This window comes from Mustela putorius, unplaced genomic scaffold, assembly GCF_011764305.1.
Source record: "Mustela putorius furo isolate JIRA1106 unplaced genomic scaffold, ASM1176430v1.1 tig00003858_pilon_pilon_pilon, whole genome shotgun sequence".
In the NCBI taxonomy this organism is placed as follows: domain Eukaryota; kingdom Metazoa; phylum Chordata; class Mammalia; order Carnivora; family Mustelidae; genus Mustela; species Mustela putorius.
This window is the reverse complement of record NW_025422010.1, coordinates 47,310,772-47,338,040: the sequence shown is the minus strand read 5'-3', so window position 1 is coordinate 47,338,040 and position 27,269 is coordinate 47,310,772. Positions and strand designations below refer to the sequence as shown.

At 40.8% G+C, this 27,269-nt stretch overlaps 1 protein-coding gene across 14 annotated transcripts in view; it reads left to right on the top strand.

Annotated features, from left to right (window-relative positions):
- TCF4 (transcription factor 4) overlaps nucleotides 1-27,269 on the top strand; it is a 350,746-nt gene that overhangs the window by 170,974 nt on the left and 152,503 nt on the right. For 13 of the 14 annotated variants that reach the window (XM_045065657.1, XM_013052727.2, XM_004745529.3 and 10 more), the window contains one exon: nucleotides 5,501-5,565. In XM_045065657.1, the coding sequence (XP_044921592.1) occupies nucleotides 5,501-5,565 (65 nt within the window). Of the gene's footprint in view, nucleotides 1-5,500; nucleotides 5,566-7,331; nucleotides 7,469-27,269 lie in introns of those variants that run through there. The other variant, XM_004745535.3, reaches the window with a different exon arrangement.

Below are 27,269 nucleotides of genomic sequence, written 5' to 3'. Positions count from 1 at the left end.
GCTCTGGGATTTGAGTCTTCCGTATTGGGCTTCTTGCTTATTTATAGATTTTTTTTTTTTTTTAAAGAGTTTAAATACCAACAGCACAGAGTAGTGCTAGGACCATAACCTTTGGAATCCAAGTGCCAGGGTTTGAATCCTGGTTAAGTCACTTACTGCCTGTGTAACCTTGGGCAATTTTCTGTATCTCAGTTTGCTCATCTACAAAATGGGTGTTTATATTACCTGCCTCCTAGGGTTGTTGTGCAGATTGAATAAATCAGTCTACATAAGGCCTTTGCATACTGGGCAACAATACATGGCCAGGACTCAGCTATTCTTACTTGGGCAAAGGAGGGAAAAGTGAGCATGGAAAAGACGAAAGGATTCTAAATAGTAACCTCATGTATATTTTCAGAACCACCCAAAATTTCAGTCATTGTTTAATGATAGTCTTTTCAGTATGCAAAATCATCATCATCATCATCATCATCACAATACTAATTAATAGGGTAACCAGGGATAGGTTGGGGATGGGGACAGGGACAGAGATTTATTCTGATCTGAACATGGTTATGATGAGTTCCCGAGTCTGATGCCAGGGAACAAAAGGCTCATTCTTCAGTTCCCAGAATGGGGATTAACAGTGAAGCAGCCTTGCTTGGTTTGTCCTGAAACATCAGATAATTTTTCATTAAGGCTTTTCATGGGATGATATGTTCCCCTGGTACAGGTGCATCTTTTTCAGTGGTGGGTGAGATGCCTACCATTTATATATAATTTTAAAAGTGACCTTTTAAGAATGAAAGGTTAGAGACCCAAACGTGACCTTGTTATCACCCTACTGGTCAACCACCAACGCGGTCTTCTATGTCACAGCTTATCTGCAGAAATCATAGTATCAATAAGTTGTTCTTGTCTGTTTCCATGTGGATTAGAACTGTTCAGGTGTAGTCATCGACCAGAACTGACACTTCTTGGATGTATCCCTGTGAATGAATGGGTTTATGAGGTCATTTTTTTCTTCGAGAAATATTTTCATTCTTATTCAGTTCCCTGGGCATTCTCTTACAATAGGATACCATGGATATACTGAAAGAAAAAATTAGAAGGCAAATAGAAAATGACAGAAGAATATAAAAGTACTAAATTTGGAATTATATAGACCTGTGTTAACAGTACTGCACCCAAACAAACAAACAAAAAAAACATTTTTCCCCCTTAACCTTTCCAGGGCAGCAAGATAGAAGATTACCAAATAGATCAAGAAGAATCTAAAAAAAATTGGAAGCAGCTTATATTTTCTGCTCAGATTAGTTTTTCAAGGGCAACAGAAGAGGCAAGGAAATCCTTTATTGATTATCAATTATAGCCATTTTTAATAGTCAAATTTAAATATAGGTTTTAGCAGCTGGTGGGTTCAGTTTGGTCAAAACACGTGTTGACTTTCTGGATTGTTTGCTCACTGTAGATGCTGACTTGTTCCGGAGAAGGGGCTGCGTGTTGATCTCCTTTGTCTCCAGAAGGATTGATTGACGGATGTTGTGTCTGCTCATTTACAGCGTTTTTCTTGCTTAATTTAAAAAATTGTGACATAGTATTACATGTTCCTTGTATACATCATTTTTGCAGAAGAAAGTTGTTTAGCCAATATGTCGACTTAGTTTATATGAATTCGTCTCTATAGCTTTCATTCAGCCTTCAGTGTGCTCCATTAGGTCATATCATTCGCTTCATGCAAGGCAAATCATCACCAGCAGCAAAATTTAACATTTGGTCCTTTTAGGTATAAAAATGAATCAAATGCCTGACAAGATTGGTTTCTGGTATATATTTCAGAAGCCCCCCCTGCCCCCCACCCCTTTATGGGCATACAACAAATGTTACTAACGGGTACTTTTAGTTTCTAAAATATGGACAACAGTACTCCATGCAGTAAAAGACTTGAGCGATTAATGCTACCCTTATGCCTCTTTTGAGTAGTTTTAGCCATGGGGCTTGGCACTGCCACCATTGTCTTTGTGCCAAAAAATATCCGCAGCGGCTGTCGCATTCTAGTACTGGAGGGTCGTCTCGAAAATTCCGCAGTGAACGCGCCGGGTTTGTTCGTCGCTGCTATCTCTTTTAAATATTGGGAAAATAGGGTCTTTCGCTCTTTCAAAGCTCTGTTGTGGTTGTGGGGATGGGGGGGAGGTGGGTGTCGAAGAACAGAGAAGGGAGGAAGGAAGCTGTCCGCGCCAGCCCGTTGGTCTAAGTGACAAAAACCCACGCCTGACATAGAGTAAATGCAGGCATGGAGGGGCTTTTGTGTTCATGAGCACAGATAGTCACTTAAGAATCCTCCTCAAACATGTTATCAGCGCTCTTGAACATTTTATTATCTGAAACAAATGTTGCAATGAATTTTAAGCAGAAAATCAACATCAAAACCATAGCTAATTTTTAATGGGCAGTTTACACAAAGATACATACATACATATATATAAAATCTCTGTTTGTGTGTATGTATTTTAGAAACTGAGATGTCATTGTAAAATGGCTGCTGTTTGTCATTAGCAAATGATGGGAATAGATCTCATATGTTTGAGAAGGTGCTTGGGTTTATCCCCAGTCCCTGATTGTTTTGCTCCCAAACAGGGGTTTGGGCTCTGAGGGCAGATTTATAGTTGAATTTGGAAACAAAAAGATGTAATAAAGTTAAAGGCTTACACTCTCAGAATGAAATGTGTTCGTTCAGGATCTCTGGAGCGATCTATTTGATGGTAAAAGTGGTTGCTATAGATGAAATCTTTACAAGGAGCATAATCCTAAAAAAAATTAATAATAATAAATTAATTAATTAATTAAAAAAAAAAAAGTGCACCTCCCAGCCTCCTGCTGGCTGCGCTGCCTCTTTGGTACCTCGCAGACTTCGACAGAGTCCTGGACGGGTGCCCATTGATGTCATGGAAACACTCAAATTACTGAGAATGATTCATGTCTATGCTGGTCTCTTATCCTCCCCCACACAAACAGGAGTAGATTTTTAACCCTGACAACTTGTAATTTGCAGTGGGTTTATTTTTGTATCTGGATAAATATTTTTTAACAAGCAAAATTAAGATTAAGCAGTCTGTATCTGATATGATAGTAGAGGGTGCCGTGTCTCTGTAGCCAAGAGCACTTTGGGGACCGCGGGCAGCGCGAATTCAGACTCTCTTCTCTCCTTTCCTCCCTACCCCCTTGCTCATTTCATTCCACTCCCCCTCTCTTGATTTCTCTCCTTTCTCTCCCATTTATTTTCATTCATATTCTCTCTCTCTCTTTCTCTCTCTCTTTCTCTCTCCCTTACTATGTGCACTGACCTTCCGGCTTTAAAATAATGGAAGGAATAGCCCCAACTTGTATATATGAATTGAGACAAATCCTGGTAGGAAAATTCATCTCTCCAGGTCTGTGTGCTGGAGTCGGGTTGGGGAATAATGCCAGGTGGTGAGACACTATAGGGGAGAGCGTCAGTAATTCCTTCTAGAGGGGGGCAAAAAAAAAAAAAAAAGGCTAGCCCTTCTTCCTTCTTACTGTATTTTGCAATCCAGTTTTTGGAAATTACCCTAACAAGACACTAGATGTTCGATTTCCTAGGAAGTCAGAGTAAATTCTGCTTTATCCCTCTATCTTTCTATGTATCTGTCTGCCTACCTCTCTACCTGATTTTCTGGCAGTTAGACAAGTGAATGTGATGTCAAAGAGAACTATGTAGTTGTTGTTATTGAAGCTTTTTAGACACAAGAACTTAAGGAAGGACAGACATCACTTGATAGCTCATAATGGCCAAGCTTTTTCTGTTAGTAATATTTATAAAGGGGAGTTAAAGGGTATAAGTAGCCTACGTTTGACTTAGAACAAAAAGTAAATATGTGTACATGATCATTTATGCTTCTGCAACGGGTGAATGTGTCTTCTGTTTAATGTAAAATCCTCATACAATGAAAGTTATTCTCTTAGATCTTTCAAGACTGACAGTCTATGAGATGGCATCCTGTTTCATTGGAATTGAAACTGATATGGGCATTGATTTTCTACTTTGCCCTGAACACTAGACCAGAAATGGGGGAGCCGAGGGAGTGTTTTCCTAAACCCAAGATTCACTGAGGACAGTAGAAAAGTTAATACCGAGAGAGGGGGGGTTAATTTTAAGATTCAGGATTGGCTTTCTTTGAAAATCCCCTTCCATTTTATGTACATAGTGACTTCAGTACCAGTTACACTTTTGACAAGATAGAAGATTTATTAAAGATCCGTTCTTTGTGTGGTGTCAGGAAGGTAGACTCTAATAGCATTGTCGTTGAACCAAAAGATAAAAAATGACTGCCGTTACTTTTAACATTTATTTTAACTGGCATGGAGGGAGGAAAAGTTGGGGGTTATAAACTCTAGAAGGACTTCAATTCCGTCTCTCAAAATACTAGTTCTGAATCTTCCCATTGGAAAGAATAGTAGAGTTGTGGGTAAAGTACTATGTCCCCCTCAGCTCTAGTCTTGAAGAGAGAAGTATCCCTTCATCTTGGGTGGGGTGAGATGGGGTTTTTCTTCTGGGTACTTGGTCATGCCACTAGTCCTTTTTGATGTCCTAATATGGATCGATTTTTCCGGGACAACTCTTCACATGTCACTAAAGTCTGCTGCTTAGATCTCTCGTAATGTGGCTTCATTGTCTCCCTTGCAGATTATTAAAGCTAAACATACTTCTAAAAAAAAAAAAACAAACGAGCAGCCTTGATTTTATCCTTAGATGTGTCCAAATAGCACCTGAGGCTCCATACGTCCATGTAGAGACACCTACAGATAAAAACTGAGTTGTTAGAGTCGGCACAACACATGGACAGTCCATTATTCTTGGTTCTACTGGGTCAGTTGGTAGAATCTGAACTTGGGTTCAGAGGAGACGATTTTGCAAACGCTCCCTTTCCCCAATGTAAATTCCACCATCATCGTCTTGATCATGATGGGGTGTACCCCTGGGAAAGGGAGTTTAAAAAAAGAGAGAGGGAGAGAGAGAGTCTCAGAATTTTGAGTAGTTTCTTTGCTATTTTCACCATCTGGAGAGCCTTGATTGATTAGCTTTGGCCTCACCATTAAGTGTCAATATAATCAATGGGAATTACTAGACTAGGGTCATTACATAGATAATTTGCCTGCTGTGTAAATAAAAATGAAATTGTTTAAATTTTGTGAGAGAAAGAAAGTGAAAATAAGGGCTGACAATTTGTTTGTTAGAGAAAGTGGAGGCCATTGGAATGACAGTTTTTGGAAGTGTGGAGCAGTTTGGCTAAGAATAGGAATGAAGGATATTTTTTTTCCAGTTTATCATAGCCAGAGAGAGGAAGTGTTATTCCCTCTCTTGCTTGCATACATTGCCAGTAGTGCCTACTTTACGTATGTAAACATCGGGGAAGAGAAGTGGATGTCTGTTACCTGGAGATTTTTTTTTTTTTTTAAGGAAAAACACAATTTACACTTTTTTTGTTGTTTCTCTTGGCAGGTAAAACAGAAAGGGGCTCATACTCATCTTATGGGAGAGAATCAACCTTACAGGGTTGCCATCAGGTAAGTGAGACTCTTGCTCGGGGAAGGGTTGAGGGAATGAACCTGGTAAATCAGTTTGTTTTGTAAATTAGGTGATGAATTTTCGAGCGTGGCACTAAGATGCACGGAAAGTCTGCCGACGCCTCTGTCTTTTAAAAAGTAATGAAATAGCACAGAGCTTGGGAGTAATAAACCTCTTGTTCTCTAGATCCCTGCCGTATCACAACTGCCTTCACTGGCTTGTTTTCTTTTTTAATCCGTCAGCCCGTACCAGTGGCACTGTTTGCAAACTAGCAATGTCGTTTAAAGTGATTCTATCAAAAGAGTTTATTTGCAATTAAGAACTTAAGAATTTCTTACACTAGAAATGCTTCGTGCAGCCATGTGTCAGACCCTAGGTTCGGGTGGTTATTGCCCTAAATTATAGTTTTCATAGGGGCTGGATGATGTTGTGTGAAAACAGGGTTGTATTGAGGGATAAAAATGTCTGTGAAAATATGATTTGTTGTCCCTTTTTGTTTCTGAATTGTTTTTGGCTGGAAGTCAAGGCCAGCAGGCTAACAGCAAAGCCGTCTCAAGGGAAGCATGCGTGAGCTAGAAAAATAAGAGTACTTTAATTAAATAATAAAATGCCAGTGTAATACAAAGGTATAGCATGTGTGTGTTTGTGTCTCTGTGCACTCTGCATTTGCATACTTTGCCCTCTCCAGAGAAAGCCCAGTTCTAAAAATACTACCCCTAGCCAAAAGTATAAGCTTTGTTTTACGACAATTGAGTTTTGATAGATGCTTTCTTTTTAACTTCAGTATGGGTATTAATCGTACGTTTAAAATCCTTTATTTTGCTTAGGATTTAGACTTTCTCTTTTTGTAAGTGCATCGGTGTCTTACTTGGGAGAACTCTTGCTAGAATTTAGTAATCCTGTCTCATATTCAGAGCTTTCTACTGTTTCATTCCTCACCCAAACCGAATGTACATTCTTCTTAAGCTAGAAAGGGAAGGCTTGCTCTCGAACCTGCTCAGTCTCCCATCTTCTTTAATGGTCTGGGGGGGTGTGTGTGTGGGGGATCGGTTTTGAATTTTTGAAACAACCTGTTTAATATATCCTGGAAAATGTGAGCAGGCAGTTGTAGCAATTAAACAGAGGCTGCGAAGGATGTTACCTTTATGTATCAGTCAGATGTCACTAGAGGTGGAATTCTGGTGGAGGTTTATTTTATTTTATTCCCCCCCCCCCGGATATATTTGCATTTTTAAAATTGCCTCCTCTGACCCAGCCACCCCTTCCGTCCTATTCAGCATCTGAAAGCTTGGTTGCAATGAGGGGAAGCGGTGCTTGGGTTAGAGCTCCTGCCACACGGGCTGCACAGTACAGTTCCTAGCAGTTTGTTTGGAAAGAATTCCGCAGGAAAGAAATTCACAGCCATTCCAGCACAACGGAAACATCTTTGGAATGTGAGTGCAAATGTTCGGGGCAGATAGCTCGGGCGACAAGCCTCTCAGTGCCGAGTCTCTAGTGTAAAGCTCCCAATTCCTGCAGAAGGGCCCGTTCCTGTGTATCTGGTTTCTGAGGGTCAAGGCAGAGGTCATTAGAGTTTTGGGGAGAAGAAAGTTGACAACATCCTTCCTTTTTGCAGATGGTCATGGCAAGAGGTCTCTGTTTTTGCTGGGCCTCTTTTTCTGGTCAATGAGAGAATAGGCTTCCTCGCCCCCTGTCTCCTTTCTTACTAATAGGAATTGGCGTGATTCCTCACAGACACAAAGATTTCCTCTGCTGAGTAAGCGCGAGGCCCCTTAACTTGTTAAAGCATCATCCAGACCGCGTGAGTCTGTCTGTGTATGTGCGGGGACGCAGACCCTCCCTCGCTTTGTGGGAAATACTTCCCTCGGGTGAAACTGAAGTTATTTTTTTGGCAAACACAAGGTGAGAAGTGGAAGGGGCAGAGGGTGGAGGAGAGGTGGACGGACTGGTGTGTGATGGCTGAATTTCTGGGCCTCGGGAGGCTCCTTCTGAGACATTCGTGTCCAGGAAAATTCTGCTTTCTATCGGAGTATGACTGCATATGCTTTTCTTAAAAAGTCTTCATAATGTAGCCGTGGAGTGTGGAGAATTTCTCTCTTTCTTATTTCTGCTTCATGGTCGTGAGTGTTGCAAGAACTATCTCTGTGCTTAGCATGGTCTCAGCGGTATCCGTAAACAGTGTGATCCCTTAAGGATAAATAAAAGAGCAAAATTTCGGAAATTCCCTGACTGAGAAAATAGGAGCTGGAGAGGAAAAGTGCCCGTATTATGAATTTCTGCTTTCCGTGAAATTTGAGACGAGAGCAGACCATAGTGTGTCTTCCAGTGCATATCTGTCTTGTGCCGAATTGCTTTTTGAATATCCCTGTCTCCAACACCAGCTATGCAAACCAAAAAGAAAGGCAAAGTCTCGGGTATCTTGGGCTTCAAGTCTAAGTAGCAGATCACAGCTGAAATGATTCCCCACTGGGTGGCAAGGTGAGTGGCTCTCCTGGAGAGGACGCTTTTGTTTCTCCTGTTTACTACATTCTAGAGATGCTGCGTGGAAATCCTTTAGATGATATGCCCCGAGGAGCTCCAAAAGCAGCTTTATCGTATTATAACAATGTATCCTGTGGACTTAGAGGGATGAGCCCTGTGACATGGGAAGATGCTTATTCAGGTCCCAGTAGCCTTTTGTTTGGTGTGCAGAAAAGGTGGTGGTAAGCAACAGGTAGCAAAATGCTCTCCTGGAGAAATCAATTATTATTCTGAAATGTATGTTATTTTAAAAATGCGTCAGGTTAAAAGATATATGTATTTTACATATATGTCTATATCTCCATTATGTTTCTCTTGAGGATTTAGCAATAATAGTAATAGACACGTGGCTTTGTAAAAAGCAGATATTTTAGCCAAAATACAAAAGCTGGCAGGTTCTTTATTAAGTTGTTTTCATTATAAATAGTAAAGGGATAATATGAATTCATTAATGCATTTCCACGTAAAATTATCAGAAATAAACATGGTAACTTTTTCAGACTTTTAAAACTGTATAGGAAATGAACCAATAGACAAAGCAAAGCAGCCAAATGGACTTTTTTTTTTTTTTTTAAGTTCTCACTAAATATGACAAAACTAATTTAAATCAAATTGGGGTACGGAAATCACACCCAGGCTTAAAATGTTCTTGCCAAATTGCAACCTCATACTACTTTTACTGGCAGAGAAAATAAAATTTATAATGGAAAGTCTGACAGAAATGAAAATGAGCGGAAATAAAGTTTTTTCGCAAGATCATCCAACCTTAATATGATAACCAATAGCTAATACCTAATGGGCATCACTGCAGATGACAAAAGAAAAAAAAAAAGTCATTTGCTTTTGACCTCTTTTGCTGCTTTGAAGAGGACGTTTGGCGATTGCAAACTTTTTTATCTTGCCGAGATCTTCTGTTTTTGAATGAGATGATGATGTCAACACAACTGATTGTTATTAAGGCAGAAGTTTTCCCCTTAAATGGAAGTTCAGGATTGGTTATCAGGAATTGTTTGTCTTTTCTTTTTTTGGGATAGAGCCCAGGTCTAAAGTAGTGGTTTCATTATTAGTATCTCCTGGGCAAGGTGTGTGTGGGGTGTGTGTGTATGAGGGGAGTACTCTATATGGAAACCTGGGCCCTATCTGAGACCAATTAAATTAGAATCTTATGAGTTGGGCCTTAGCTTTTCTGACAGTTCCCCAGGTGATTGTACTGTGTAGCTAGGTTTGATCATTTCCTATAATGGTCTATAGGAATATACTCTATTTTAAAGACGTGTCCAAAAGCTGGTATTGCCACTGACCTTGAAAAAGCTTTTAGACTTCTTGCCTAAATTTGGTTATTATAATGCATATGTATTTCATTGAAGAGGCAGTGAAAATTCGTGATTTACTGAGAATCAGGGAGATGCCTTGAAGTCTTTACACAAAATTCTGCAACTGAATGTCCCAGCCCATATCTTGTTTTTTTCTAGTGAAGTCCAAGGTTTTAACCTCATCCACATTCTTTCTGTTTCTCAGCAAGTAATCAAAGAGGACTATGCCGATAAAATTATTTGATGTTGAGATCTTAAAACTGACGGGATTTAAGAATTAGGCTTACTCTCCGATACTTCCGTTAAATTCCAAAAACTTTGAAACTGTATAGAAAATGCGTCTTCTCTATATGAAATTGGATTTGCTCATAAGCCTCGTTGTTTTGGGTTCATTGAAATAAAACATTATAGTTGGTGCTGAAATGAATGGCACACTGAAGAATTCATTTCTTCTCTTAATTATTTTTATTTTTGAAACAAAAAGAATTACAAATGACTTCATTCTAAAACTTTGGGCTCCTTTAACTTTACCTTATGAAAAGCCAAAATGGAAAGGATATAAGCAGAGAAGGCATGCAGTCCTTTGTCCCTTCTTAAGAAAATGGCTACGTAGGTCTTGTAGAAACAGAACTACATGTTGCCTTTTTTTTTTCCTTAATTTGGCATTATACTTTGTTTATGGTGGACAGTGGATTAGTCTGGCCCAGTGCATTCTTCCCAGGACCTTCTCCCATCCACGTACTGTGTCTGCGTCCTGCCTTAGCACTTACAGCGCCTTCATTGTACTCTTGAGTTTGCCCTTACTTGCGCTCATTGAATGTTGGTTTCCACCAAGATTCTGTAGACTCCTATGAGGCAGGGACCTCGTCGGCTTTATCTTGCTCTGCGTACTCCATGCCTAGCAGGGTGAAGATAGTGGTACCCTAATGTCTGTTTCCCACGCATCACGTTTAGGGATCATTTTGAGAGAAGGAAGTCGGAAAGTGGCAATGTATGGGAACCATAGGTTGAGCAGTTTTCATACCTACAAAAACGAGAAAATCACGTCCTCTCAAAGAAAGTCCTTTGGAGGACCGCCCTTCTACTGTGTTGTGCGCGTCCTGGAAGGACACAGAGGTCCTACGGTGGAGAGTCACTCCTCCCTCACCCTCAGGGCGCTGACCGCCAGCCTGGAGGTGGTCTCACTGTTCCAGGCCTGAATGTTCAGAAAGGAAACAACGAGGGAGTCACATGTTCTGTGTTTCTACGGGGGCGCGTCATTGGAACCAAAGGTCAGAATCGAGTTCCATGCTTTCTGAGTGTGCCAGGGAAGACAGTGGGCAGAGTATTTAAAATCGTGACAACTTCAAATCATACAGGGTCCTTAGTTGGCCCAGTATCTGCCATTGAGATTCTGCCCCAAGGAGTTTTTCAGACAGCAGCTTGTTGGTTTGGGGGCATTGCTGTGGGTGAAGCTCTCACCGGGCAGCCACCCTGTGCTCACCAAAGGGGACAATGTGGAGCCATTCTTTCCTCGTATTGGTAAATAGGTATTTATTGGCCCTCTAGTGATCTGTTAGGTACTAAGAAGAAAAACAAAGGGAAGCTCTTGCCTGCTTTCCCTTCAACGCCCCCACTAGCAGCTTTCTGGATATCAGCAGAGACAATTAATCTCCCTTTGTTTAATTAAATTTTTTTTTAGAAATCTTGTGTAGTATATATTTTCCAATATTCAGAGAAGTTGAAAAAATAATAAAGTGAAGTGCCATATACTCACCACTTAGATTAAACAATTGTTAATATTTGTTATATTTGCTTCACGTGTATAACTACATATTCACATTTTTCAGTGAACCATTTTTAAGTGGTAGACCTAATAAGATTTCACCCCTAGATTTTTCAGCATGTGTCTTTTAAAATTATAAAACACTTAGACACTGAGGTGAAATACTGTTATCACCCCTAAAGAAAAGAACAATAGCTTCCTAATCTAATACCCTATTTGTATTCTGATTCCTTAAGTTGTCCCCCTATGTAAATGTCCTCAATAGCTTTTTTACCCCCTTTGTCATTGCATTTATGCGTGGTATTTGGTTTCTATTATCTCTTTATGATTTCTTTTAAGCTAGAACAATTCCTGTAATTAAAAAAAAAAAAAACGATATTTACTTTAAAGAAATCAGGCCAGTTGTCTTGAAAAATATTCTTGCATCTCGAATTGTCAGATTATTTCTTTGTGGTGCTGTTTAATTTGTTAAATTAAGTTGAAAGGTTTCTTTATGTGGATGTTGCACATTTTTGGCCTGAGTATTTCATAGATGATGCGGTGTCCTTCATATGGGATGTGATGTCAAGTTATGTTGCTATTGATGATGCTAACTTGAATCACTTGGTGAGAGTGGAGACCCTCACATCTTTCTATTGTAAAGAAACCTTTCCCTTTTTGCCATCAGTAAACGATCTTTGTGTTGATACATTAGCACTGGGCAAATCTCCCATTTCCTCAACAGTCTTTGACCTGATGGTCTTAGCATACACTGATGATGCTTCCCTTTACTAGCAGCTTTTGAACTAGTGATTTTTTTTTTTTAAACTCCATCAGTCCATCTCCATTTATAGCTGACATTCTTCTGTAAAAAGCTTCCTTTCATTGTTCATATTTTAGCACTGGTAATTTAAGTACTTCATACATATACAAGTAAATGTTAGTAATGCTTGTATTAGATATGGTACTGCAGGGTACTGGAAGCATTAAAGCATTCTTCAAATCTCATAAGGTGTATTGATAGGACAACGGTTATAGCTCGGGCTAAAGGTCAGAAAAGCTTTAATTGCAGGAGGAAGGAGGTAATTATAGGTATGTTTCCTTGCAAATTAAACTCTAGCATTCTTTGGCTGAAATTTGGGGCCTTATGACAATCTGCATCTCTAGTTGGTAGATTAATCTTGTCATAAACACCGGAGTTTCTCTAGGTTCTCTGTTGGCCCCTCTGCACTCTGGGAGTTTTTCTTAAAGACCTCCCAAGGCTGACCATCCGTGGCTGACCTCCGGAGTCCGGGAGGCAGCTGCGCTGCTCAGAGTTGCTCACGGAGGCTCATTGAGATAGTGGGTCTGGCTCCTCCCCAGTCAGTCCTTCCACAATCCAGATGTGACTGATGAGTGGGTGTCAAAACAAATGGGTTTCTAAATGTTAGTCTGGGCTCTATCTAGAGGAAGCCTGGGAACTTAAAATTAGGCGCTGGTATAAACCTCTGTGGTGATTATTATTGTCCTCATTGAATACTTAAGAAAACGAAGCCCAGAGAAGTAAATCAAGCAGGCCTAAGGTCACAGCCCTGGTAAGCTTCAGAGCCAGATTTTTGAGCTCTCAAATGTCCCATTTTAAAGCCAGTGTTCTTCCCGTGGGGGTTCCCTGCTGCCCCAACCCATGATGAGGTTTCTAGGCTCAAAGATCCCTATTACAGCCCATCTGGAAAACCACTTCTGGAAAATTCCAGGCCCACTGGAGAGTCTGGACCTGACATGGGGCCTGGAATGGTAGCTTCCCTCAGGTCTGTTCAGCGTGTGCTAGAACTCTGAGCGCCAGACGAGGGGAGGGTTCAAGAGGGGAGGGGGCCACATGGCTCCTGACTGTGTGACCTTTTTTTTTTTTTTTTTTTGTTATTGTTTTTAAATAAACCACATGTGTCTATATGCATGATCCCTTCTGTAACATCCTCAGAATTAGCATGTGCAATTTCATTAAAACCAATAAAGATTCCCTGTGAAAAGGCTGGGGTAGAATATGCCAATTCACATTTTAGCAACAGCATGAACACTTTCTTAAAAAATGTATAGATTATATTTGGGCCTTGCTTTTTGTGCAATGCAGCAGAATATGGTTTGCTATTACAAGAATTTGGATTCTTCATGGATCAAATTATTTTTCCAAAAATGTAAGAACTACATAGAGTGAAATTCTGAAACCAGACCTTTTGTAATCTCTTATGTGTGACCCCATAGTTTTTCGATGCTGGCATTTAACTTGCTTGTGAAATATTTGCAGTGACAATTACATGTTAGAAGCATAGACAAGTTTTAGACAATAGTTCAGGACAGTGAGAGCGTTCAAAAAATTGAAATTGCTCTGAGATGATTTATGAAACACCAAAAAAGTGAAGTCCTAATATCTGAATGCAGATTTCATCAGAATCTTGAGATTAACTTCTCTTTTCTTGTAAAAAGTATTCAGGGGTTTTTAATGACCACTAGCAATTAGGAATTTAATTCATCTTTATATTTTTGACATGGAAAGAGAAAGGGGAAAGCCAATTAATGACTAAACAATTGATTTAAATTAATACTCAGGAGTATTTGATAAAATTTCGTGTTGAAATATACCTGCCTGTGGTGTAGAAATCCGGATCGCCCAATAGCTTCTTTCCATAAGAAAGGCAGCATACTCCCAATCCAGTGTCAGTGAAGACTTTCCCATATTAAATGGCAGAAATATTTATTCCTTTATCTATGACTGTGCTTGAGATGGTTTCATCATTACGGAGATATCTTCTGAAACTCTTAAAACTGAGACCCCAAGTTAAAATAGTGGGAACACTGCAAGATACCAACAAAACCCCGTAATCTTTTTAGACATAAATACTTTAGAAAGGAATAGATACCAGGCCCGCTGCTGGGCCTGATAGGGTAACCTACTTAGAATTGAGCCTCATCCTTTGAAAAAGTGTGTGTGTGTTCTGGATATTTGTGTGGATTTCTTTACATACACCTTCTCTCACAGATAAACTAAAGCATGGACCTTTTATGTTCAGTGTGTTATTTATTATCTAACAGAAGTAGTTTCTTGGGAAAAGAAACCCCGCAAGGATACATAGTTACATTTGCTTCAGCATTCCTAATGCCGAAATGTTTTTTCATAGTATGGCACTTATTTTTGTTCTTAATAAAGGGAGAAGTCAAATTGTGGTGGGAGAGCGTCTTCAGTCTGGCGCTCCCCCAGATTTGAATAGAATATACCATCACTGTTTAATTCTTACGGTACTTAATGAAGTCTATATACCCCACAATTTCATTACCGTCTTCTTTCAAAAGACATCTTCCAGTGAAGGCTTTCTATGACGTCTTAAAAAAAAATACTAGATATATCTTATTTGCAGCCTCCCTCAAAGCCACGTTTGTGTGAATTTGGAACGACAATTCAGTGATAAGAAAGTAATTAGGAAGACTATCACTGAGGTTTTCAAGCAGTGACCATTCTCTAGAGCTCTAGATGTGGGGTCCCCTTGTGTCGCAGTTTGACCGTGCATGCACACGGAATAATCCGAGCTCATTTGTACAGTGATAATGAACAGCAGGGCACTGAATCTTTTCAGTTTTATTGGTATTGTATACAGTAAGTTATTAAATTTCATCTCTGTAATACACCTGCAGTAAAATAACAGAACATTGCTGCACTTAAGGAACATGTGTGTGTGGTACAATGCCCTCCCTCGTCATTTCAGCCTCCCCCCCCACAACAGCTGCTTACAGATTTCAAAATCCATTGTATATATATTCCCTTGAGCCCACCTCTAATAATCGAGACACATCTGCCATTGCAGTATTATAGGCATATGTAGTTTTATTGAAAACTATACCTGTAAAAAAATTAAATAACTCCTACCTCAATTAAATTGGCAAGCTACCTTTTGCAAAGATCATATTGCAGACCTCCTGAGACCCAGTGAGTTCATTTTATTCTTATATTACAAATCACTAAATATGTTATTTTTATTTAGCCAAGAAGCTAGCTTTTCTCCTACTTTGGTAATATGTCACTTTCATCTCTTCTTACTTTGTTTTCCTGTTCCCCCTCCTCTTCACCTAGGAAAAAAAAATACCCTGCAGATTGTATGAAGGAAACACCGAGAGCCTCACTGAAAGTAGGAAAGGCAGGATAAATAAAGTCAAAGGGAACTGACCCAGAATGTAGCTTTATTTCTTAAGTGATTATTAAACAGACATAAAGGCTACAACATCAAGATCGAAATCTCAGCTCCTCTTGTACTTTGATAGAGATCTTTACAATTTTTTTTAGAGATCAGTGTGATCACCATAATGGCAGAAAAGGAAATCATATGAAGAGCGAATGGGTTAGGAGGTCATATAAAGCATATAGAGGTGATTAGATTAAGTTCCTTCCCTTAACATTCACTTTTTTTTGAAGAATGGGTCGATAATAAATGTCTATAAAATAGACATTATTAATTTTTTATCCAGAGAGGAATAAAACAGATATGTAAGGTGCCTCAATAATGATTCATAGTGAATTCATCATGCCGCAAGTAGAGTGATTGAGCCAAGAAGAAAAGTTGGTAAACTTGCTATTATCAGAGAAAAGTCCAAAGACAAGATGCCCACTATATGAATAGGAAGAAAACCATATACCTGTTTAGGAGAATGTGAAGGTTTCTCATTGCATAGTTTCTTAGAAAGAAAGAATGTTTTGTGCTCTTCAGACGGCAGTGTGTGAAAGGCCTGAAGCAATGAGACATGGATGCCTGTTCCCAAAGTGAGCGCAGACTTGGAAAATAGATCCTCTGATGACAGTTGGAAAGTGGATGGTTTCACAGGAAGGAGTCACAGATAAATAGTAGGTGATTGTTGCCCTAGCGGAGGAAGAAAATCAAGCAGCCTTATTGATCACCAGTCAGGATTAAAAATAGTTGCGTACTTAAATGATGAATTTTCTTTTTTGATAAGACTACTAATAAAAACCAGTGGTCCTTTGGTTCCACTGCGGTTTGTCTGTGCTTGTGAGAAAATGCTCAGGCTCTGGTCAACAAGGGTATGTATTTTCTGCCCCTCTCATGGTTCACAGAGATTCGAAGTCTAATGGGGATAAAAAGCCTAGGGATGCCTGGCTGACTCAGTGAGTAGGGCATTCAGCCTCTTGATCTCAGGTTGTGAGTTCGGACCCCATGCTGGACATGGAGATTATTTAAAAAAAAAAAAAAAAAAAAAGGCTGAGTCCTAGATCAGGTCTTTGCTCACAGGTAGGGTCCCAAACCCCAAGAGAGTCAGAATTCAAGATCTTAGAAGGATTTCAACTTGGTTAGTTTTTTTTTTTTGTTTTTGTTTTTCTTAAATAGAAAAATGCATTCTAAGACTGATGAATTACAGACCTGCACCCCGGAAACAAATAATACATTATATATTAATAAAGAAAAAAGAAAAATACATTATAAATTCTAAACAAACTTTTTGAACAAAGCTCATGCACAAGTTGGGGAATACGACTTGAGGCCCTATCCACTGAACTGCCCTCTCCTGGGTGTGATTGCTCTCTGTGGAAATAGCTCTTACTAGTGTTCCGAACTGTGCAGTGTGCTTGTCACACGCAGCTTTGGGGCTCAGAACTGTCATGTGGAGAGGGACCAGTCCAACACAACATGAGCAGTGGTAAGAGATGTGCCTTGGACAATGACACGTGCAAAGAGCCGTGACAGCAGCTGCTACTCCTCGGACACCGTCCCTCAAGGAGAGTCTTTTCGTGTCTTCTCCACTTAGCTGTCTCAACCAAAGAGAAATCACTAATGGGGTCCTATTCTTCTCAGCCCTACTTGCACTTAGTTACCAAGTAAGATTTGCTTGAGTGTGTTTCCAGAGTATAAGTCCTGGGTGTGTCATTTTGTCCATGAAAAGAATATTTAAGTTTGGGGTTTTATACGTGGGGGAAAGGGTTATTCTTGGATTTATTTCTAGGAAAACTCGTTCCCTATTCCCTTTTGCAGATAACACATACACCCTATAGTTCCTAGACTCCAGACCGCCTCTATTTCATACTTCGTTACAGAGCAACTCGTCATCCCATTGTATCCTAGGTAACCATATCATCCTCTTAAATTTCCTAATGTGCTTCAGAAACTCAGATGTCAAGGTTGGAGGCTCCGGTGGAGCTCTAGTCAATAGGTCTCCCTTAGTTACCTGGTGCAAATAATTTTATCTGTGTTCTAGATATTTATAGATATGCTCTAGAAATAGAATGCAGACATACTAAATCAGCTCTGTAGAACCTTAGCCAGTAATCAGAACATTCTGGAACATTCCACAATAATATATTCATTTGGGTGTTCAGTAAACATTTATTATGAAATAGCACCCAACAGCCACCCACCCCTGACTTGACCCCCCAAAGGTCATGATATCATTACCTTGGTAGAGGATTTGAACTAATGGTACAGTTATCTTATTGGTGCCTCTAAGACATAACTTCCCAAGTTCATATTCTTACATTTATTTAGATATATTTTTCGACGGGCTAGAGTAAAGCACAATTATATTTTTGTGCTTTTGACCTTGAATTTTATCAATTGAATTTCCCCTCAAGATTAGTCTTGCATCTGTGCTGGCTTGGTGACTGACCTCCGGGTGCCATCAGAGACTGCTCTGTGTCCCTCACCCCCAGAAACCCTCAGTTTTCAGATTCCATGGATTTTGCTTCCTGTACCAATCAATCAACCCCCTCCTGCACATGCTCAGCCACGACTGTCACTCTGTCTTCTGCTCTACTTCCCTCCATCTCCACATACTCCCTCACCTGGCAGCTCGAGTGGTTTTCTCCACAAAACCTTGATGCTGGTATGCCCTGGCTTAGCCTCCCTTTGTGGCTTCCAGGGCCCATCCTTAGCGTCATGTACGGGCTCTTGATAGCCTGACCCTCGTCTTGGCCTCCAACCTTGCCCTTCACCTCACTCGCGTCAGTCCCGGCCATACCGAGCTGTTTGTAGTTCTCTTAAGGGCTCTTTCATAATTCTCTCTGTCTTTACAAGAGCTCTGCCATTGGCCTGGGATATCCCCCCTTCCATTTGTTTTACCTCGTCCAAATTCAGGTCATGCACTCTTTCCTGCAGGGACCCTGGGTGTTCTCCTCAGGCCAGAATGGGGCGCTCTCTTCTGTGCACAGGAAGCCACTTCTTTCTCCGGACAATTGTCACACTCTCCACAGTCCGCAGACCCCAGGGAGCAGGGCTGTCATCTCTATCCCCAGTGCCTCACAGAGGACACTCGGTGAGTGTCTGCTCAAGTGTCAGTGGATGGAGGAGGAAAGGACCAAACGAACCGACAACAATATCACATTATATAACTTGTGAGCAGATAACTTGCGTTTAAGCACTTCCATGCAAATTTCTTGTCTTAAATTAATCATGCCAGTGATCCCAGTGAGGTCGGGACTATTTTTAATCCCCATTTTATTGATAACAAAACAGAAACACTCAGAGCAATTTTGTCACTATTAATAGCAAGTGGCAGAGATGGGACTAGGGGACAAGGTCCTTTGGCTCCAGATTTATAATTTCCCCTATTGCTTCTTTATTTCTGGATAAAGCTGCTGACACTTTTTGTCAGAGCAAATAGCCCACAGAGTCTTCTCGTAGATGCCTCCCTCTCTCTTTTCACTGTTTAACTTAGGTATCATCCAGCTTAGAGCACTGGGACCTCTCTCTCTGTCAGTGAGAAAGACTGCCTTTCTGAAGAGGGCCTGATGAACCTGGCAGTCTCCCTTTCCAGAACATTGTCTTTAGAGAGCCACAAAAGAGAGTATTTTGAATGCTTCCCATAAGTAACTACAAGTTGCACAGGCTACGATGCATAATTCCTGCAGTATAGTTACCTGTTGGTGGTAGTAACTCTACTTCATGGTGGAAAGACGCCGGTCCCCCGAAGCATGGCGAGGTCTTGTCTTGAAGCTGGGTGGGGGGAGGTGTGGTACCAAGTCTGTCTTACCGCCATGTTTCCTCCTTCATTCTCTGGGGGTACATCTTGCCGGACAGAGGCTGTGTGGGAACAGGGAAGAAGTGGGTGAGATGAGTAGGTCACGATCTGCTTCTTCACATCTCCTTCACATGGTTCTTGCTCTTTTAACCTTGAGCTAGGGCATGAAAAAAACTCATGACGATAGTGAGTTTAACTTGTGTTTTTATATTATTGAAATCCTTAAGGATAGAATGTTAGAGTAAGAAAGAACTTAAATGCCACGTTGTACCTCCTGCCGCTTTATGGCAAATGGGAAACTAAAGTTCAGAGATGTTAAGAGACTTGTCAGTGTTACACGGCAGACCTCACTCATACAGACACACCCCAAAGGGTTAAAATTTCAATAGCGTGTAACACTGAAATTTTTCTTTGAGTCTTTGTAGCCTTTTTCTTCCAAAGAATACAGGGCTACTCAAGACCATGAAGTAATAGCCAGTAGCAGCTGCAAGTACATCCTGAAGAAATTTCTAGACGAGTATCCCTTTGTTCAACAACCACTGAATTGCACCATCACAGAGCCAGAGGGTGTAGTTTGCTTGTAAATACTGAGTTTTTGAAATGTCACTGTAACATTGGAAAAATGTTGTCTCAGAAGGTTGCCAAAGTGACAGAATCCCGACATTGTAAATACCAGCCAACACAAGTGCTCATAAATGACAGGAATAAAATATATTTGACTAAATCCATAATAATCACTGATAACACTGTTTACCCTCAATGACCAGGAGCTGTGAACTTGGATAAAAAGCACATGTGTGCAGATATCATTAATGTGTCTGAGCCTCTAGCCATTCCAGAGTATTTTGATGGAAAAGCTCCCTAAATATGTAAAAGCTTTACAATAACTAAGAAGTAAGTGCGCAAGATAGGGTGTCAGGCAGTCCTAATGGAACTGGAGAGAGTCTTGACTATCTTCAGCACCGCAGAGGACTGATAAGGCCCCATTGTTCTGGTCAGAACCAAACTGTGAGCCAGGCGAACAGGACTGTCAATACTCTGTTTTCCATAGATGTGACTTCTAGAAGGTCCATTTACCACAAGCAAGAGCTCACACACAGGCCATGTTCTCAAGAGAAAGAAAAAGTGGAATGAACGTAGAGGTTAAAAAAAAAAAACTCAGAGCAACAAAGAGATGGCAAGGTCCAGACCTCCTTCCAGTCTTAATATTTCTGTAGGTCCGGCTTTTCTCAGTAGTAACTGTCCTCTGTAGAAATGATAGCCTCCTTCCCTCTATTGTTCTAGCATAAAAATGGGTATTAGGGGCTCTAGGTGGGTACGTACAAGGTGGCAAGCCAGCGTCCTTTTAGCCTCTGTGATGTGTTCCACATATCCGCATCTCCCCAGTGCTTCAGGAATGCCCCAGGACGCTGCAGACTGCATGGCAGACGGCTGGCCCCTTCCTGTGTTTCAACTGGTGAAAGAGATAGGAGGGCTGGCGTGTCCGTCCCGGGAGCTGCTCTGAAGCTGGGACGATCTGGGGTGGCCTGGAATGACCCTGGTTTTGTATATGCAAAATACTTGGTCTTTTGCCTTGACAGACTCCTGTATTGTTTTTTTTTTTTTTTTTTTTTTTACAGTAAGCATTGCTTTCATAACTAAAAATAAAAGACCGCATTCAATATTAGAAATACTCAATGCTGATGAGATTTGGGGAAAAGCTACAAAATAACACACTGCAAATTGATGTTTGACCAAGAAATTAACGGCAATTGTGCTTCTTGGATTTTTAATTTTAGGAAAAGAAGCATTTTCTTCAGAAGTCAGAAGATGCCCATTTTAGCATTTAGCTAGAACGGTGGCAAAGAGTTCGAACTGATTGGAGTGGCAAGACTATGTGATGTTGGTGTATTTTGGTGTCCATGGGGAGGGTCCATGTGGGTAAGACAGCTTTAAAAGAGTGTGCGTGGAGTAGGGAGCAGGAGTATCCCAAGGAATGCAGTGCTTGGCTGGGCATCCTGGTGACATTAAACCCAGCCAATGGGGATTCTCTGGAAGGGAACCCAGTTTTTTGAGATGCCCACAGCTGGCAGGAGGCAGGGCCTGTAGTGCTGGTTTGACTCAAGAGGTGTAGGTGTTGGTGTTGGAGTTGGGGTGGTGGCTGGTCTTAGGCTCTGTGCTGGCGAGGCTCCTTCTTGGAGGTCATGAATGCAGAGACTGAATGGGTTCTTATATTTCTCGCAAAGAAAGACAGCTTTGTGTTCCAGAGATGAGCTAGAAGGCTGCAGCCATGAGGACAGTCTGCCACTTGGGGCATCCTGCAGTAATGGTCCCACTGCCTGTTGTCTGGGCTGTGACAACCATGTGTACCTCCTAGGCTAGGAGAGCTGAACCAGAGCTGGAAGAGCTTTGAAGTCTTTTTGCCTCGACTCTTGAAGGACGCCTAGTCCCAGTATTTACTCTTTCTACTTCTCCTTTTCACGCTTTAGTGATCTTAAAAATTATTATTATTATTACTTTTAAGATTCCATTTGTTTATTTGACGGAGAGAGACACAGCGAGGGAGGGAACTCAAGCAGGGAGAGTGGCAGAGGGGGAAGCAGGCTTCCCACTGAGCAGGGACCCGGACGACACAGGGCTCCATCCCAGGACCCGGGGATCATGACCTGAGCCGAAGGCAGACACTTAACCACTGAGCCACCCAGGCGCCCCTAAAAATTATTTTAGAAAATGCCTTGGGGGGTTTATTTTAGGCATGACAGGCAGATTGGACTCTTCTTTGGGATAGCTGAAGAAGAAAAGCTGAATAAAAGTGGCCAGGGTACAGGGTGGATATGGATCAGGGTCAGTTTCAGTGAGGCTGTGTTTTGTTAAAATTCCTGTTTCTCTAAAATGGACCTCTGGTGCCTTGCCTTCTGCAGTGCAGGGGGACAGCCACAGGTCTGACTCCATATCCACTTGGGTCAGCTGCCCTGTTTTTCTTCCTGTATCCTCTGCTTCCAACCAGCTGCTCTTTTAAAACCCAAAGAGAAGTCAAAGTGGGGGGGGGGGGCAGGGAGGGAGAGAGAGAGGAATTTTTTTATCAGTGGGTAAAAATACCTGTCAGGCTCATACGGTAGCTCCTTAGTGAATTTAGCATTTAATGATCAGTTTAAAGGGGATATCTTTGAGCTTAAGAGTTAGCTAATTAAGAAAATAAGTGTAAGGTTTGGGGAACTCACTTTTCTGCTCCCTGGGTCCCCTGAGTTTCTCCCTTCAGCCCTACTTTCAGATTCACTCCAACCTCATGCCACCTCCCCCCCGCCCCTCCCGGAAATATTTAAGTATTTGTTGAAACTCAGAATTTCAGCTTCCTTTATGAGGTGCTATCCCCAAATTGCCCCCTGGTGGTCAGAGGGAAGAAAGACAAGACGGAGGTTGGGGAAAAGGTGGATCATTAGGCCTCTGATATGTAATTCTCTTTATGTACAATGGTATTGATAGAATCCAGTCTCAGTATCAACTAGCCCTGAAGAGGTTAGCCTGTCCCCGTGTTTCCTTTTGGGTCATTTTGCTACAGGGATTTCTTTCCTCATTCTTGTTTCTGCTTCGTTTGGTCTCATTTTTCTTTCTACACCCTGTATTGACCAGAGCCTTTGTAACAGTACTAATAACACCAGGGTGAGTGAGTGAGAGACACACACACACGTACACAAGACTGAGAACAGGATAGCTGAAGACTGTGCATGCTGTCACTCCGTGTGCGTGTGTGAGCGGCCCTGGGAAGGGCTGTGACTTTATAGGCAAGCTGATTAGCCAAGCGCTTGTCACCTCCATGGCTGCTCATTGGCCTAGGGAGTGCGAGCGTGCCGTCTCATTGACAGCTGTCTGTTGTCAGAGGGCCATCTTTTCTCCCTTTCAGTTTGGCTGAACACAACAGAGACATCTGCAGAGTTCTTTGCAGCTCTGACAGTGTTGCCCTGCCTGCCAGCCCTCTCACTCAGAAGGCAGCATAATTGAAGAGCTCAGAGAAGAATATTAACCCATTGACCATCTTGGTTTGGGATATTTTGGCAAAAAAAAAAAAAAAAAAATTTCTCTTTTTGAGATGACCACACGTCTTTCTAGGTAGAGGACGGTATGAGATCCAGTGTGGCGATGAATCCGGCTGGTAGAGTGTAAAACGTGTTGGGTAGTAATTGGCTGTGGGGTGGCAGTTGATCTGGGGTATGGAATAGGAAGAGAAGGTCATTTTTAGAATAGACCTGGTATTTCATGGTGGGGTTACACAGGGGGCATATCTCCGTTCTGGGATCTCACCATTAGTGTTTCTTCGAAGGTGATAGTGGGCCACTTGACTTTTAGATGACATGTTGCTCCTTTTTCTTTTTCTTATCCTGCCTCCAACTTTAAGTAGCTCCGTTTTGAAGGCTCAGTTTCTACCTCTGCAATGTGAAGCCTTGGCCTTGATGGTTTATGAGATCCCTGCCAGCTCCAGGTGTCTGTGGTATCAGAATAGGGGATAAGGAAAAAGAATATATACTGGTAGCCCTTAGACATTTCAGAAATACTTGACAAATTCCTAGAACAACATGTCTAAGGTGGCAACCCCTTTGCCCTTGAACAGAATAAGAAATACAGAAAGTATTCAAGAAATATACAGTTTGCCTCCATTAACTGTTTTCTTCTTCATTTCTGTTGAGTAGAAATGATAAATAATTTTTCCTTTTTTTGAAAAAAAAAGTTTTATGAAGGTAATGAGAGTAGAGAGAGAAGGCTGAGTCAAATGGGACTCATGACTCACCTGCATAGTTGTGATCCCTCTTGGAAGATGATAGTTTTGTCCAAGATATTAGGAGTGCTGTGTCAAAGCCTTGTATTGCAGTATCAATCAATTCTAAGACTTTTTTTTTTTTCATTTTAACACCCCAGAAATTTATGGTATGCCAATTTAATTGGCAACCTTTTTTCCGTCTCTGGTGGTAAATAGATAATGATGTGTCTTACATTCAATGACATTTTATATATGATAAAATATAATTCTAAGATGGGGAAGCAAGATTTTTTTTACTAAGAAAGCCTAAGTGACTTCTTTATTTTTGACTAAGGCTGTGAATGTCCTTTTCAATCACTTTGAAGAATCCAAATTGCCTTAGGAAAGCAATTCATGGACACAAAGCTCACCCTCCCAGAACTCTGCACGTAGTGCCCATTTACAGAAGGAAGGAACTACACACTTAACATCCTCATGTTGAAGGAATATTTTGAAACCAATTTCACAACTCACATTTGGCTTTTATAACACTTTCCTTTTCTAGAACTATCTAGTTACATTGAGTCAGAAGTGCCAGATATCTTCTCCAAAGGAAGGTCAAGAGTCTTTGCTAATTTCCAAGCTGAAACAGTTCTCCCCTAGTCCAATGTTAGTTCGACGCTGTCAGTAAAATCATTTAGACCTTAAGTTTTTCACCAACTTTCAGAGTTTTTTTTTGATACTCTGGAGATACTTTAATCCAAATTCTCATTTCACAAATGATTAAGTGGAGGTACAGTGAGTCACTTGTCCAGGGTTCCCTTTAGGTAGAACCTGGGTAGCCAAATTCTCATTTTTTACATTCTCACCTCTGAGTTCCGTCGAGCGTAAGGAGAACGGGCTTGACCGCAACGTTCTGGATAGCTCTGGCTTGTATTTCTGGATGTTACTCTTGTATTTGTAGGAGTGACTCTAGTTAGATTCCTTTGGTCGGTGTCTCTGAAGGTTACACTTGTTTCTCTGCCTGCCATACTTTTCAATTAATTCCTAGGTGACTGAACAAGGAACAAAAGCCAACCTTGTCATACACAGTTTAACATATACCGTGCTTTATGTTACAGTAACACCGTTGGGTCATCTTCTAGCGAACTCCGTGATTGTTGAGAAAACCCAAGCAGTAGGCAACGCACAGGCTTTGGGCACAGGCCAGGTGCTCACTTAGCAAGTTCAGCATCTCACTTGTGGGTGCAGCTGATATTAGCGGCTGCCTGAGGCCTGGGCCTGGTTTTGTTATTTCTCCAAACCTGGGTGTTTTCCCCCTTTGAAAACAAACAGACAAAAAGACAAAGACCCAAAACAAAACCCTGTAAGATCTTTAAATGTAAACACACTTGGAACCCATTGCATGTTAATATCATACATATTCTTGGACATTGATGTAAGTAACATTTTTAAATTTAATCGTGATTCCCCAAGACACTTCACCCTCTTTGCTTCAAAACTGATGGGACAAGAAGAGAATTGAATCTTTACTTTTAGTCAATTACTGTGTGATTTTAAAAATTGAGGGATTTTTTTTCCCAAGTCTCTCAATGAAAGAGATGTCATCATGCTAATAACTTGAATTTTTAAATACTCTCCGCTTTTTAACTTTCAATTTTTTTTCTGGCTTTATTGATGTATAATTGACAAATAAAATTATATCTACTTAGAATATATAGCTGATGATTTTATATACATTGTGAGGTATTTATCACAGTCAAGTTAGCAATCACCGCCTCACAGTTAATGTATTTTTGGAGGGGGGGGTGTGATCTTAAGATCTACTCTTAGCAAATTTTAAGTATATAATACAGTATTTTTAACCATATTCACCTGCTGTGTGTTAGACCCTCAGAGCTTACTCATCTTATAACTGAAAGTTTATACCCTCTGGTATATCCCCATCCCCTCCTCGCCACCCCAAAGCCGGGCAATCACCAGACTGCTCTGTGGTTTCAGTGAGTTCAGCATTTTCTAAAAAGAATTCCACATGGCAGTGATAGCATACACGGTGTTAGTTTTTCTTCGTCTGACTTATTTCACGAAGTGTGGTGCTCTCCAGATTTGTCCATATGGTCATAAATGGCAGGATTTCCTTCTTTTTTATGGCCAAATAATATTCCATCACAACCACACACACACACACACATTTTCTTTATTCATTCATCTGTCGATGATCACTTTATCTTGACTATTGCACATAATGCTGCAATGAACCCAGGAGTGTAGCTACCTCTTCCAGGTCCTGATTTTGCTTCCTTTGGATCTATACCCAGAAGTGGGATTACTGGATCATATGGTAGTTGTATGTTTAATTTTCTGAGGTGCCTCCATACTGTTTTCCAGAGTGACTGCACCAATTTACGTTCCCACTGACTGTGACCAAGGGCTCCCTTTACCCCACCCCCTCTTCAGCATTAGTTGTCCCGTCTCCCGTTGATGCTAGCCATTCTAAGGGGTGTCAGGTGCTGTCTCATTGTGGTTTTGATTTGTGTTTCCCTGATGATTAGTGACGCTGAGCACCTTTTCAGGTAACTCTGGCTGTTTGTGTGTCTATTCAGGTGCTCTGCCCATTTTTTAATCAGATTGTTTGCTTTCTTGCTGAGTTGTATGTGTTCCTTATATATTTTAGACATTAACCTCTTATGAAATGTATGGTTTGTAAGTATTTTCGTCCTTTTGGTAGGTTGCCTTTTCATTTTGTTGATGGCTTCCTTTGCTGTGCAGAAACATTTTAGTTTGTTATAGTCCCACTTGTTTATTAAAGCTTTCGTTGTCCATGTCTTTAGTGTCCTGTCCAAAAAAATCCTTTTGCCAGGATATCTATCTAGGAGCTTTTGCCCCGTGTTTCTAGGAGTCTTACAATTTTTAGGAATTTTATGGTTATAACCCTTATTTAAATAAGTCTTTAATTTATTTCAAGTTAATTTTGTGAGTGATATAGATAGGAGTCCAGTTTTATACTCTTTTGCAAGTGGATATCTGGTTTTTCTGACACCATTTATTGAGGGGAATGCCCTTTCTTCATTATGTGTTCTTGGCACCCTTGCCAAATATTATTTGACTGCATATGCTTGGGTTTATTTCTGGGCTCTTTATTCTGTTCCACTGGATTATGTGTCTGTTTTAATGCCAGCACCAAATTGTTTGGATTGCTATAGCTTTGTAACATATTTTGAAATCAGGAAATATGATGCCTCCAGCTTTGTTGTTCTTCTTCAAGATTGCTTAAGCTATTCAGAATCTGTTGTTGTTCCAGACCGACTTTAAGATTAAAGCTAACTTCATTTTAGTATTGATAAATGAGGGCAAGATCATTAAAAATCATTCTGGAGATCACACAGATTACCAGGATTAATGCTCAAAGGAATGATTTCATAATTTAAA